We start from the raw sequence: 13782 nt of genomic DNA on the forward strand, positions 1-13782 counted from the left end.
CCACGAGCTCTTTGCGGCCAACAGCCGGCGCGAGATCGAGTCCGGGACCGCGCCCCTCGGCACCGAGGCCGCCTTGTCGCCGGACGTGCTGCACTTCTTCGCCGACCACCTCAAGCGCAAGTACGCGGTGTTTCTGATCCTGGCGCTCGCGCATGGCATTGCGGAAGAGTACATCCGAGAGGCGCATGAGCGCATGTGTGCCGAGAACGAAGCGACGTTTGCAGGCGTCGGCGCGGGCACCGGCGACGAACTCCAGGAGGTGCGCGATGGCCAATATGGGTTTGCCGACGACGCGTCGATCGACTTGTACGACAAGTACCGCACCGCGGCGCTCAACTACTACCGCATGAATTACGGCGACCCGTCCGCGGCCGAGGAGGAGGACGCGATCATGCACCTGCCCGTGATGCTCCACGTCGCCCTCATTCGGCAGGAGCGCGACGAAGCGTCGGCGCTGCTCGAGATCCTCCAGACCGTCAAGCGCCGCCTTTTAGAGCACACGGCGTCCGAGGCCGCGTCCAACAACGAATCGACGACGTGACAGGATTTAGTCGGGATCGCAATAAGATATAGCCAAGATGTTGCTCTTATAACGTCTCAGTGGTGGTCGTACAGGAAATGAACAGTGCAAGAAAGGAAACAGGGTTTGTACGTGGAGCGCTGGCCATGGCGTCGAGACGGGCGTGCTACTCCGAGCTTGTGGGGGCGGGATCTCGCGTTGCTGTAAAAAGAGAAAAAGGACAGGCACCGAGAGTAAGGAGACAAGTGTCGTCTCCGGTCAGAAATATATATTTTCTTTGGTTGCTGCAAAGTGCCTTATACCCAGAAAACTCACCACGTACCATACATAATTTTGGACCCCACTTCGATCCTCGCTGCGCGCCTTCTTTTTGGGCACACGTTGAGGACAAAAATTACATTTGGATACGGAGACCACAAGGAGATGAGCGCCAAACCAGTACTGCTTTGCTTTACTCGATACTAACGCGTGTATTAACCCACTCTCCTGGCTACGAAGACGCTTGCTTGGGCTCGACGGCGGTCATCTGTGTACGTGTGCACTCGATTTTATTTCCGGACGGGTGATGTTGGCACCGTATTAACTTTTTCGCGTTGGAGAGCCGCCAAGTCAGTAATGCGTTAGTATCGAGTAAAGCAAAGCAGTACTGGTTTGGCGCTTATCTCCTTGTGGTCTCCGTATCCAAATGTAATTTTTGTCCTCAACGTGTGCCCAAAAAGAAGGCGCGCAGCGAGGATCGAAGTGGGGTCCAAAATTATGTATGGTACTTGGTCAGTTTCGTTTAACCCAGGCACTATGCAGCAACCGAAGAAACGAATGTCCTATAAGCACTCTCATCGCGGTGCCTGTACTTTTTCTCTTTTTGTAGCAACCCGAGACCCCCGGCCCTTTCAACATTATAGAAGCTCTGACAAAGACATAACACTTGTCCAAAGCTCAACTCGAGAAAATTATTTCCTATGCTCACGTGCACCGCCACACAAAACAGAGACTGCCCACGCAGACAGTTGAACATTACGATATCGCATGCATGCTTCCTCCAGCGACCTCGTTGGCAGCGATCTGCACGTGCAGGTCTTGCACGAGCCGGCGAAAGCCAGGGTCGTACATGAACATCGACGCCATCTCGTCCAGCGACGGCGGGTCAGCCTCGTTGTCGGTGGTGGCAGGCATGGCCGCAGCGGCGGGCAGCAGGCGGCAGTCGGGAAACCGGATGCGGAGCTGGTCGGTGCATGCGTCGACGCCGACGCTGTCTGCGAAGCGAACGCTACACACAGACGACTGTCGCGACACGGACGACGATGCTGATGAGGAGGGTACGTTGTCTCGTGGGCGTTGGGGAGGTAAAGCCGGAGGAGCCGTCGCTTCTGCACGAGATGGTCGGGCGCGGGCAGGCGCTGGCCCGCGATGGCCACGCCGTCCGCGTCGATGCGCAAAAGCACCTTCTTCCGGAGCACTTGCAGCCCGCTCGGGCCATGCTGGACGAGCTGGATGCGGAAGGTCGACGACTTTTCCATGGCAGCGTCAAGAAGGCGATTGGCAGAAATGGGCCGCGAATCTTTGGCACACGCGAATGAAACGTCATGAAATTCTGTCTTTTGCGCCAATGGCCGCGATGCACCAAGGAAGATCGCCAGGAGGAGAGCGCATGAAGCTACTTCGTTCGCTGCACGATCACACGCCCCATGCCCCATGGACGAACGGTGCCCAACTTCAAGCAGACGTAATTTGGCGGCAGCGAGCACCACATGCTGCCACGTACGCCCATGTGTAACCTTTATACTTTATAAGCAATTGCAGCTTGGCCCTCTAAAGGCGAGGCGACGAACTCGAAATGACAGCCCTCGAGACGAGACGCGCTCGAGCGTCAAAGTCTGGCCGGCTCGTCGTCGACGCAGTGAAGTAGCTTGGGTGCGCAATCATCAGATGCCAACCGCGACCGCTGACCAGATCCAGGTGCACTGCGATTACCAGACGCGATCAAGACCTGCGCGACTACAACAGCCCTTGCCATGGGTATTAGCAGGCGTGACTATTCCCGTCATCATCAACGGCGCGACTGCCAGTGCCGGCTCGTGAGTATATAAATATTGGATGGTGGCGTCCAATATATTGACATGAAATATTCTACCATTGCGTTGCCATGGCGTTTTCGAATCTGTTCCTGTGCATTTTATTTTATAGGATATCAATTCAATTGCAATTTTTATTAATATGGCGGCCGGAGGTCTGGTCGGAGATCAAATGGTATGCTAAAAGGTGGCATATAGTGTACGATGTATGGTGCATAGATCCTGCACCGTCCGCAATTGAAGCACGACGTCGCATTGGGCGCTGCAGCTGCCGACGAGACGCTCGCGATCCGCGAGGATCCGTTGCAAGCGATTGAGCAATGCAGACGCCGCGACTGCCTGCTGGTAAGTAGGCGGTAAAAGTCCCCGTGTCAAAATCTCTCTGCTCGGCGCTGAAACATTTTCCCGTAAAATGGTCAACGCGGCGGGAAAGCTGCAAAAATCGTGGATCTCGCGTACTAGTATTACCGACGAGTGTCTCTCACCTTTTGTGGGCTCTTGGTAATAATTCCTGGTCCTGGGCACCATGGTGTCGCATGCCCATCGCGTCTCTCCATCGATGTCGATCGTGTACGGTATGCGAGCGTACACTATTTGCGTCGCGATGGCATATTATATTGGCCATCGGCCGTTGAAAAACGATCAAATTAATATTCCTCGAAAGAGGCCAGTTTGAAAGTATTACGCACGCTATACAAACGCCAAGAGAAATAAAATAAAGTCGGGTAGGTGTCGCACCTATACGACTCGAAGGTAGGAGACCGGGCCACTTCCGGATCCTCCGACTCCAGAGACGAGCAGCAGCAGCATGGGCGGGTCCGCAGCCGCGCGCAGCTCCGAGATGGAGCTTGGCACCGAGTCCATCTCGATGGGACTACACTCGTTCGAAGACATCATGGACACGGACTGGGAAGGCTACATCTGGAAGCAAGGCCATGTCGTGCGCAACTGGCGCAACCGATATGCAGTCCTCTCGGGCACGTGCTTCACCTACTACGCCTCCAAGGAGGCCGCGTCCGCGGACCTTGAAAAGTACAAGGGCCGCGTGACCGTCACCGGCGCCAAGAAGGACCCGAGCCGCAGCAATGGCTTTGTCGTAACGACCTCGATCGACAAGCTCTTTACCATGTACACCAAGACGCCGATCGAGACCGAGCTCTGGATCCGCATGATTGAAAAGGCCGTTCAGAACGAATACATGCACTCGACGCTGCTGCCGCCAGCGATGCCCGACACGGTCGGCGAACTCTCGGCCACGCAGCCGCTGCCGTCGTCGCTCATGACGCTTACCGGCAACAATTTGAGCTTGAGCTTCAACGGCCGCACGAGCAACACGGCGATGAACGCGTCGCAGGCTGGAAGGCTCTCGCTCGGCAGCGCGCTGCCGTACAATGGCCGCCTCTCGGTGAGTACCGCGAGCTTCAGCGCGGCCATGGCGCCGCCGTCGATCCGGTCGTCGATCGACTGGAAGAATCGGAACGTGTCGACGACGACCCACTTTTACAACCTCTGGTCGACGTGCATCTCCAACTACGAGCGCAAGATGCAGGAGCCAAGCACGCTCTGCAACGAGCTCCTCGCGCTCTTCCCGCTCTGCTCGATGGACGTGGTCGCGAGCCTGCACTTCCCCGTCCCATTCATGCCGTCGTCGGTCTTCTATGGCCGCGAAGGCCTTGTCGACATGATGTTTGGCCTCGCGCAGTGCGTCTCGATCGCCGACATGAGTGTCCACCGCGTGCTCCTGAGCTCGCGCCCGAACGTCATCCTCGCGTCTGGCCGGAGCAAGCTCACGAACCGCCACCTGAAGAAGACGTTCGACTGCGAATGGAAGGACGAAGTCACCTTGTCGCCGGGCGGCCGCGTGCTCAGCGTCAAGATGTACATGGAGGTCGATCCGCAAGCGTTCTTCACGTCCGACTCAGACGAACGCGTCTCGCGCCTCAAGCAGAGTCTCCGCGCGACCGCGACCAAGCGCGTCTTGTCGCTTTCCATGCAGCACTTTACCGTCAAAAAGGTGCTCGGCCAAGGCACGTTTGGCACGGTATCGAGTCGTATCAATGTATCAAGACGCTCATGGATTCGTAGGTTGTTCTCACGGAGCGCAAGACGACGGGCGAGATCTTTGCCATCAAGATCCTCGACAAGAACTCGATGTCGACGTACGACAAGGTCCGGACGCGCACGGAAATGCGCATCCTCCGCGACGTGTACCACCCGTTCATTGCGCCGCTGCGGTACGCGAAGCTTTTTGTATCAATCTATCAAGATCTTGATGGCCGCGGTAGGTTTTCGTTTCAGAGCAACTCGCGCGTCTTTCTGGGCATGGAGTACTACCCTGGTGGCAGTCTCTACGTGCACATGAACAAGTTTTCGGAAGACGGCGACCAGCGCATCAAGCTGCCAATTGACATGGCGCGGATCAAGTTTTACGCCGCGCAGCTGGTCCTCGCCTTGTGCCACTTGCACGCGTGCGACATTGTGTACCGCGACCTCAAGCCCGACAACATTATGCTCGACAAGGACGGCAACGTGGCGCTGGTCGATTTCGGCCTGAGCAAGACCAACGTCCGGTCGCTCGAGGGCGCGCGGACGATGGCGGGGTCGCCGGCGTACACGGCGCCCGAGCTCCTCAAGCCCAAGCGCAACCGTGAGTACGGCAAGGCGGTCGATTGGTGGTGCCTCGGGATCCTCTTGTACGAGATGATGTTTGCCCGCCGGCCGTTCCACCACCCGAACGTCTCGGTGCTCTACCGGCTCATTGACAAGGACCCGGTCAAGTTTCCGAGTCGCCTCCCGATCGCGCACGAGGCCAAGTCGCTCATTGTGGGCCTCTTGGAGAAAGACCCGACGAAGCGCCTCGGCGCCCACCACGCGTCGGACATTCTCGTGCATCCGTTCTTCAAGGGCGTGGCGTGGGACCAGGTGCTCAAGAAGAAGATTACGCCGCCGTGGAAGCCTGACACGAGCAAGGAGCTGCCAACGTCGCGCCGCACCAACACGGACCTCGGGCGCATCGTCCAGAGCAAGACGCCGGCGGCGACCGCGTCGAGCTTCTTCAACATTTTTGGCTGGCGACCGATGGAGACGCTGGCGCGCCGCCAAGAGAAGCTCCAGGCGCAGCAGCAGAGCATGCAAAACGCTTTGGCCACTTTAGCTACGTCTGCGACTCGACGCCGTCGTTCCTTGTCGACGAAGACGAGATGCTCGACTCTGCGTTTAGCGGCCGGCGAAGCGTTCAACTCGAAGCGCTCGCGATCGAAGCATGATCGACTCGTACAACCTCACTTTTCCTATTGAATCGCGTCCATAATCATCCACCTTATCGTTATTGTACAATATCATGTTCCGTTTCAAAGACAACATGGTACCAGAATGACAGCCTTGGCGTGGGAGGTGACCACGCCTCGTAGACCTTGACCGTCGCCGGGAGAGCCGCAGCACGAACACACGTCCAGCAAGAAAAGTGCAATGTACTACCAAGCAGGAGACGTCCTTCTCACTGACGCCGACGTACTCGGCTCGCGTTCGAGAAGGCACGTGCGAGTGGAGCTCCAGAGCGCGCCATATCGTTTCGAGCTGGTTTTGGATTGGGCAAAAAACAGTGTATTTTTCAACATTTTCTGTTTCGATTGCAGAGTATGCCATGTAGTGCACCCAAGTCGATGCGTGCCAGTTGCTTCGGCTACAACCTAGTACACGAGTTGTAGATGTCTACTATCGTGTAATATGGTTTACAAGGACGCGAGGTAGGCTTCGATCGCAAACACAAAGGGCTGCACGCCCCAATTGATCGACACGTGCGCGTCAAGGGCGTGGATCGAGACCGCGCCCGCGACGTCATCGCCCTCCAAGACGCACGGCGCCTCTCCGAGGAGCACGCCGTTGAGTGTAAAGAAGACAGTCGCAAGGCTTGGGACATGGCCGACGCCAACGACGTCGCCGGCATCGGCGCTAAAGAGGCGGTCGGACCAGTGCGCAAAGGCACCCGGAGACTCGACCATGGCGCTTCCATCGTGGTAGACGAGGCCGGGGCCGTGCGTGTGGTAGCCCACCGAGTGCGGATGCCACCCGACGTGCGCGTCCGAGCCAAAGCCGTAGGCGCGCAGGTCGCGGAGCGAGACCATGCCGGCGCTCACGTACGTGGTCGTGCGGACTTCAAAATACGTGGCGCCGTCCTGGCAGAGCGCGGGCAGTGGCGGCAGCGGCCCCGACGAGCGCACCGAGTCGACGGTTCCGCGGTCAAAGCTGCGCAGCATCGAGTTGTTGAGGACAGTGAGACTGTAGGTATCGGGATCGAGCGTCGTCTTGGCACGCGTCGAGACGGGCACGCGGAGGGCCTTGCGCCGGCCATGGAGGCCGCGGATGTCGCGCCATGTGCACGCCGTGTACGTCCGAGGCAGGTCGTGGCCCCACGTCCGCGCATGCGCCGCCATCCACAGCACCGGGCTCTCGGCGACGACCCGGAAGTAGCGGCAGACGAGGCGCGCCTGCAAGAGCGACGCGACGTCCATGCATTCAAAGATGAGCTGCCACACGTGGTCGTCGAGGCGCTCCTCGACCCACTGGACGATCTGCGGCGCCGCTTCCGTCTGCGCCTTGGCCGCGGCCTTGCGCTGGCTCTTGGTCTGCTTCTTGCCCTTGATCGGGATGTTCATGATCATGGCCGGGCGGCTGGCTGGCCGCCGGTCCCGCGACGCAACCGTCGCGTACATGGCCGAGCAAGTCCTGGGACCAATTGATGTCTAGAGTCCTAATTGAAGCACAAAATAGGATGTGGCAGCGTCGAAATTCGGACATGAGAAGCCTAGTGAAGACCACTGCTGATGGCGCTTGCAGAAGAAGAGGGGACGCTCCTCAAAGCGGCGTGGCGTACGAAGCCAAGCAAGCGTTCGCATCATGCAAGCGCAGGAGTGTGAGGAAGGTCCAGCGCATCCAAGATGGGAGTGCTGACGAGGCCCATTGTACATATTTGCCGTCGCCAACTTGAAATTGTATCAAATCGATCTGGTCTCGTTGGTGATCATTGGGTGATTTGTAGACAGAAGTCTGGAAGGTATCAAAGCAGCGCAGCCGCAGGTTGCCACATGTCGTTCGATTGGCTCAGAGGTTGATACTATTGGGCAATTCAGCGAAAATTATTGGAATTAAACGTGCTTTTTGTAATCACGAGTTGATACATTGAGTTAAAGGCGAGCAGCCCGCGTTTGCTTGTTGGCGTTTTTTATCATTCACCAATTCGCCCGGCCCCGAGCAGACGAGTGACGACAAGCATGGCTGCACGTTCGACGACTTTTGCCATGACGAGCAAGAGACCCTCCAAGAAACATGCCAAGAAAGGTTCCTTCAAGCCGAAGAAGACGACTCTCACGACGTCGAAGAAGAAGAACGAAAAGTGCACGTGGACGCCGAACGAGGTACGAAGTCTTTCGCCGGGCCGTCCCTTGCGTCAATGCATGTTTCGTGTCTAGGACTTGGTTGTCATGCTCACGGACACGAATACAAAGACATGGACCGAGGTCGCCAAGCTGTTGCCGGGCCGCGATCCCCATGACTGCCGTCAACGCTTTCATAGCCTCCGAGCGGGGAAAAAGGGTCGCTGGAGCGAGCTCGAAGCGGCCTGGCTTTGCTACGCGATGTACATCACGCAACACGTGCCTCACCACGGACGGTGGCTCCTAGTCGCCCGCATCGTGGGCACCCGGAGGTAGTATCTTCAACGATGGACGCGCGGGATTTTCAGCCTGTGTTGTAGCTACAGACAAGCTGTGCCCAAGTGGGCGGCTATGGAGGCGAAGGGGACGGCAGTTGTGCTGACGTCGAAGCCGGCCGAGGCAACCGAAGACCAAGAGGCGGCGATCAACAAAGCGACAAACCTGGACCAAGCACCAACCATGCCAATGTTGATGGCGTCCGACCTGTACACGACGTGGACAGAGGTCACAGACGAGGTCATGGACGAGGCCACGGACGAGGTCACGGACGAAGACGTCGGTGCATTTTTGAGCGACGTGCGTTTTGGGGACGACGCGATGCTTGGTACCACCGTGGACGCCAGCGGTGTCGTGGCCGCCAACGTGACGACGGATGACTTCTCGATGTACGATATCGGGATCCAAGTGCCCTGCCCGATGAAGGATTTTGCGCCCGCGCCCGTCGCCACTGCCACCCTCGTCCACGTCGCCAGTGCGAGCGCCGCTGCCGACTGGTTCCGCACCGATTTTCTGCCCCGCTTCCACGCGCAGCAAGTGGCCTAGCTCGGGCGCGCCAGCGACAAGCTAATTTTTGTAAAAAGTCTTTCTTACTATAGACGTTGTGTACATGTTTGTTCCTTGCACCGAAAACTCGTCTGCGGAGGCGACGGTGCGTTTTTACTGAGCGGACGCGTCGCGTTATTTGGGTGTGTGTTTCCAGCCAGATTTCCATTCGCCATGTCTCTCGGGTTCCTCACCGAGTCGGCGCTCGTCCCGTCCAAGGCCAAGGCGATCAAGGTCGACTCCAAGTCGATCGTCGACCTCAAGGCGCTCGTCTTCCGCGAGCAGGAGCGCAAGAAGGCGGCCACGGAGGCCTCGGGGCTGCGCTCGAAGCGCGGCGCGCGGGCCAAGGAGCTCCAAGCCGGCAAGAAGTCCGAGACGAACGCCGGCATCGAGAAGCGGCGGCAGCGCGACGAAGACGAAGAAGCCCTCGGCGACGACGAGCGTGCCAAGAAGAAGCGGTCTCGGCAGATACTCATCGAGAAAGCCAAGCTCTACGATCAAATGGCCCGCGGCGAGCGACCAGCGACTGGCGACGTGCTCATCAACTTTGACGCCAAGACGACCCATCGGGACCATGAATTCACGGAGGCTGCGCCCAAGCCCGCAGCTGACGATGGCGAATGGGTCGAGATTGTCGACGAGTTTGGCCGGACCAAGAAGGTGACCAAGCACGAGTACGAGGCCTCGTTGCCGCCGCCACCACCGACCGAGGGCTCGAAGAGCGTGGGCAGCTTCGTCGTCTCGCAGTGGGAAAAGACGCTCAACTCGCAGGAGAAGAGCTACTTGACCGAGGTGCACGCCGAGGCGCAGCACGCCAAGCTCACGCTCGCCGACAAGAAGCGGCAGAAGGAGCAGCGCCGCGAGAAGCTCAAGCTCGCTTTCAACAACAAGAGCACGCCGGCCGTTGCGCCATCGAGCGATATTTCAGCCCAAGCCTCGCGGGACGCTTCGGATTTCTTGTCCAGTCTCTTGTAAGACGCAACGAGTTTGCACACAATGCGATGACTTCTGTATCTTGATCAAGGAGCGATTGCTATGCAGTGTCATCCTATTCCATGTCGACCTCGCGGTCCAGGAGAAACGAGCCATCTAGCCGAGCGAAGTCGTTAGCAGTAGTGGCATGCTATCAATCGCTACCAAAGACGTCTACGCGATGCATGGGGGTTCGCTGCGAGGGAGAAGTACTAGGCTTTGGCCCAGACTTGGTGTCGACTGCTGTTGTTATTGTCACCTCAGTATTCATTCGAAAGGGCGCGAGATTCGTGTGAAAAATATCAAGTTGAAGGGAAATACTGGGTAGGTACACACGACATTGTAAAGGGCGAATGAAACACTGCCGTGGCCAGACTTGTTAAAGAACAAGAGAAGCGAGCTCATGTACTAGAACGGAGGCGGGTTGCGGTTGTGACGGCTCCGACACTCGACCCACGCGCCTCGTAGGATCGGGTTCAACTCAAGAACCACCTCGGCGGGAAAGCGCCCGGGAAGGGCCGTGTCGTCCGGCAGTGCCAAGAGCCGACGAGCATCCATTCGCACGGGCGTGTCGACTGTGATCGGGATCGGCTCGACGAGGGCTGGATCTGGTCCTTCAAGCTCGTTGTTAGTGATCGAGACGAGCTTGTACTGGCGCACTTCCATGGCAGGCGAGACAAAGACGCAGAGCACGTAGCGAATGCCCGGAAAGGTGCAGTACTGGGCGACCTTGCGGTTCATGCTTCGCCAGCCTTCGTTGATGCCGACCTCGACCTTGAGCGTATGGAACTCGTTCCAGCGAAGGTCGTCGGGCCAGTCGGGAAAGATGGCGTCAGTCTCCATCGCGGGACCGAAGCTGCAGTCGGGCGATAGCTTGGGCAGCTTGCTGGCCGCTGGTTCAAGGGTCGTGTCGACGTATGCGTCGCGGCAAGCCTCGAGGACTCGATAGTCCGTCCCCGTGGCCTCCGGTCTCGTGGCCTCTAGCATCGCGACGTCGATACCACCTGCAATGCTAGCGTGAAGACCACCGCTCATCTCGATGAGATAAATCGAGTCGTCTCTAAACTCAAAGTGGCGCGACTTCATCGCTTGGTCTTCCGACTCGACGTAGCGCTCCCAGTCGGCCTCGGTCGCAGAGCACACCCGGAAGCCGTCGTTATCGATGACGTCAAGGGCGGCCTGCGCGCCATCCCAGTCCAGAGCCTCGATCGCTTGGTTGATGCGCTTCACTGGGTCGACAGAAGCACGTGTGATCGTCTCGGCGTTCGTTGTCGCCGTCGTTGGTGGCGTGACCATCTTGGCAAAGATTCAACTCTGGCAACGTTGCAATCCGGATAAAATCTCACTAAGATCTCGCTGCGCCTTGTTTCAAGTCTTGCGCGAGCGAGCGTTGGATTTTCTTGCAGCCTTGATGCGAGCCCAACGACAACTCGATCTCTCTCAAATCTCTACATTAGCTCTCTCGCGGCAGTCGCCAAGAACCTTGTCGACCCAGCGCGGCGCGAGATGGCGAGCGGTTCAAGCTTGCTTGTATGTCTCAAGCGGTCGCCCACAGTTCGGCTCGCACGATCGCCGCAAGTGTACATTCTCGGGCACCACCTCCGCGTCCAGGAGCGTAGTTCGTTGGCCTCCAAGTGACGACGATGTCCTGATGCTGCCAAGAGGTTATATGGACAATCGACAGCCAGGTGGGCCCAACCCGGCGTCCAGGACATCAACGAGGCTCTCTGTTTGGACAAGTTGTCTAGAGCTGTCAGACAAGTGTGTCGCGAGTTTTGTAAACATGTTGGACGTATTGTCTGTTTGACAGACGACAGCTGGATGGGAGCGATGCACGAGACTGCATTCGCCTTCCGTGCGGCGTCGACGTCACACCCGCTTTATACATGGAATATGTCTATGATGGCCATAACTTAGTTCAAAATCGCACAAAACTCCGGTGGCGCAGTCGTCTAGTAAAAACAAAACCGGAACGAGTCGAGCTCTTCGGCCGTAATGATGCCTTCGTCGCTCGAGTCGTCGTCGCCATCGACGAGCGTCTCGCACGCGTCCGTGAGGTCGACCGAGTCGCTTCGCACACTCAGCGTGCGCTTTGGCTTGCCCAGATGGACGTCGCGCGGCAGCTTGATGTCGAGGGGTACGAGCTTGGCCGGGCGGCCGACCGCACCATGGCCCGTGCGAGCGCGACCATCGGATCCACGAGAAGCATCCCATAGATCTCCGAACCCGTGAGCGCAAGCGGGATCTCTGTGCAGCCGAGGATCGCGACCTGCGCGCCCATGTGCGCGAGCAGCTTGGCGTAGCTCTGAAAGTTTTGCACGGCGCGCGGGTGGATGCTCGGCGACGTGCTCTTGATGCCCCACTCGGTGTTGTAGATCGAGTCGTTGAGTGCGTCCTGCACATGGTCGGGGACTTGCACCACCGTGTAGCCCGCGGGTTCCAGCCGGTCGTGGAAGATGCGTGCGCGGCGTGACCCGGTCGTCGACATGACGCCAATGGTCGTGGCATGGGGCGCAAGCATGCCAATCATCGCGACAGCTTCGTCGAGCATGTGTAGCAACGTCACGCGGTCGGCGGCGTGCTGCGCAGCCACGAGCGCGGCAAACGTGTCCCAGATCGGCGACGCATGGAACGTGTTGCAGGGCACGCCGACGACGAGGCGCGCCGACCGCGCTTGGGCCGCGAGCACGAGCATGCTCAAGCTGCGCGCCATGCCATATGCAGGATTCTCGATCGCATCGTCGTGCTCGGTGTCGCCCGCTTCAAGCTGCGCGAGGTACGCCGGCCGCGCCGCCATGTCGGCCGAGCGCGAGATGTGCACGACGTCGAGGTGGCCTTGGTCGGTCCCGTCGTTCAGCGTGTTGCGGAGGATCTCCTGGTGCAGGACGAGCCCGGCCGCGGGCCCGACGCCGCCGAGGATCCCGACCAGCACTTCGCCATTCATCTACGAAACGGATGTCCCGGCTGGCGATCCGGATACGCTGGCCTATATAAACCGGATGATGGCTCGGCTGGATTCGGCCATCCGAGCACGGGAGGCTGCCACGTACAGCGCGTCGCATTTCTCTGGAAGGATGGCTACTTCCGAAGCCGTCAACCTCGTTGGGGTACTGAGATGGCGGCTGAGCAACAGAGTTCGTCGCAACTGCGCAGGCTATCCTACCGAGGAGGGGATACTCCCGCCGACCCATCAAATTGAAGGCGACTCGATGACGACGCGGCTGGAGGTGTCCAGCTGGCACCGACGCTCCCTCGCCTTCGCACAGCCGTACTACTGCTGCGAGTACTACGCGTTGTCGCTCCTATGAGGTCATATGTAGTCTTGCATGCGTTGGTCGAGGCTGCTTGGCCGCATGGTGGGAGTACTGTAGCACGGCCCCTCGACTGGCCATAAGAACGCATATATATCCGTGCATGTGCAATCTCATGATGGCCTTGGACGCCGCGTCAGCAGCCAGAACAACGCCGCCTTCCTCGACCTTGTCACCTTCTCGCTCTCGAGAAATGGCCTTTGGTGTCGCACGCGGTGGTTGATTTTGGCCAATTTTTGCTTGCTGGCTGCTGTCGCACGCGCCCCAGCTTGGCGGCTACTCGCGTCGTCGGTCCTGTCCGTGCCAAGGAAGAAGACGAAGATCCATCTTGTGATGGCTCTCGACGCTAATAGCGTCGACCTCGTTGAAGTGACAGTCGGTCAGCCGCGGCTACTGTGTCGTCCGTTTATTGTATTCACTTGTGGTTTGTATGTCGCACGGTTAAAAATAGACGCGGCCTTTCTGCTGTCGCCAGCATTTGATCTTGAACTTTGTATTGGATCTTTTGGAGTTTCGAAATATTCGGCGCCCATACAAACGTCAATATGGCCGCATCAAGCAATATCGAATATCGCGCTGAGGGTGTTACTTGGCAACTTGCAGCCGCCCCATCAGCACAGCAGCAGCATGGAGGTCGGCGCCCGCGTCTGGGT

The 13782-nt window shown here is 58.4% G+C and overlaps 8 protein-coding genes across 8 annotated transcripts in view; 4 read left to right on the top strand and 4 right to left on the bottom strand.

Annotated features, from left to right (window-relative positions):
• The window catches only part of SPRG_20598 (hypothetical protein), a gene marked incomplete at both ends in the record, with an annotated part of 1735 nt that extends 1194 nt beyond the window's left edge, over nt 1-541 (top strand). Inside the window, one exon of the mRNA XM_012347669.1 lies at nt 8-541. Within this exon, the coding sequence (XP_012203059.1) occupies nt 8-541 (534 nt within the window). The remainder of the gene's footprint in view (nt 1-7) is intronic.
• A 993-nt stretch (nt 542-1534) lies between these two features.
• SPRG_08345 (hypothetical protein) lies at nt 1535-2037 on the bottom strand (the record flags this gene model as incomplete). The annotated part of the gene is made up of 2 exons (XM_012347586.1): nt 1535-1787; nt 1841-2037. The coding sequence occupies 2 exons, from the start codon at nt 2035-2037 to the stop codon at nt 1535-1537; spliced, it is 450 nt and encodes a 149-aa protein (XP_012202976.1).
• A 1334-nt stretch (nt 2038-3371) lies between these two features.
• On the top strand, nt 3372-5889 carry SPRG_08346 (AGC/AKT protein kinase; the record flags this gene model as incomplete). The annotated part of the gene is made up of 3 exons (XM_012347587.1): nt 3372-4633; nt 4678-4826; nt 4878-5889. The coding sequence occupies exons 1-3, from the start codon at nt 3401-3403 to the stop codon at nt 5887-5889; spliced, it is 2394 nt and encodes a 797-aa protein (XP_012202977.1). The 5' UTR covers nt 3372-3400.
• Nucleotides 5890-6232: 343 nt separating this feature from the next.
• On the bottom strand, nt 6233-7304 carry SPRG_08347 (hypothetical protein; the record flags this gene model as incomplete). Its single annotated transcript, XM_012347588.1, has 1 exon — nt 6233-7304. The coding sequence occupies one exon, from the start codon at nt 7302-7304 to the stop codon at nt 6324-6326; it is 981 nt and encodes a 326-aa protein (XP_012202978.1). The 3' UTR covers nt 6233-6323.
• A 585-nt stretch (nt 7305-7889) lies between these two features.
• Nucleotides 7890-8846, top strand: SPRG_08348 (hypothetical protein; the record flags this gene model as incomplete). The annotated part of the gene is made up of 3 exons (XM_012347589.1): nt 7890-8006; nt 8061-8296; nt 8345-8846. The coding sequence occupies 3 exons, from the start codon at nt 7890-7892 to the stop codon at nt 8844-8846; spliced, it is 855 nt and encodes a 284-aa protein (XP_012202979.1).
• Nucleotides 8847-9020: 174 nt separating this feature from the next.
• SPRG_20599 (hypothetical protein) lies at nt 9021-9821 on the top strand (the record flags this gene model as incomplete). Its single annotated transcript, XM_012347670.1, has 1 exon — nt 9021-9821. The coding sequence occupies one exon, from the start codon at nt 9021-9023 to the stop codon at nt 9819-9821; it is 801 nt and encodes a 266-aa protein (XP_012203060.1).
• Nucleotides 9822-10226: 405 nt separating this feature from the next.
• Nucleotides 10227-11114, bottom strand: SPRG_08349 (hypothetical protein; the record flags this gene model as incomplete). Its single annotated transcript, XM_012347590.1, has 1 exon — nt 10227-11114. The coding sequence occupies one exon, from the start codon at nt 11112-11114 to the stop codon at nt 10227-10229; it is 888 nt and encodes a 295-aa protein (XP_012202980.1).
• Nucleotides 11115-11770: 656 nt separating this feature from the next.
• On the bottom strand, nt 11771-12765 carry SPRG_08350 (hypothetical protein; the record flags this gene model as incomplete). The annotated part of the gene is made up of 2 exons (XM_012347591.1): nt 11986-12765; nt 11771-11962 (listed from the first exon to the last, which is right to left on the bottom strand). Exons 1-2 carry the CDS (start codon nt 12760-12762, stop codon nt 11771-11773), a joined length of 969 nt encoding a protein of 322 aa, XP_012202981.1. The 5' UTR covers nt 12763-12765.
• Nucleotides 12766-13782: the final 1017 nt, after the last annotated feature.

The sequence above is a fragment of the Saprolegnia parasitica genome, assembly GCF_000151545.1.
Source record: "Saprolegnia parasitica CBS 223.65 unplaced genomic scaffold supercont2.37, whole genome shotgun sequence".
Lineage (NCBI taxonomy): Eukaryota > Oomycota > Saprolegniomycetes > Saprolegniales > Saprolegniaceae > Saprolegnia > Saprolegnia parasitica.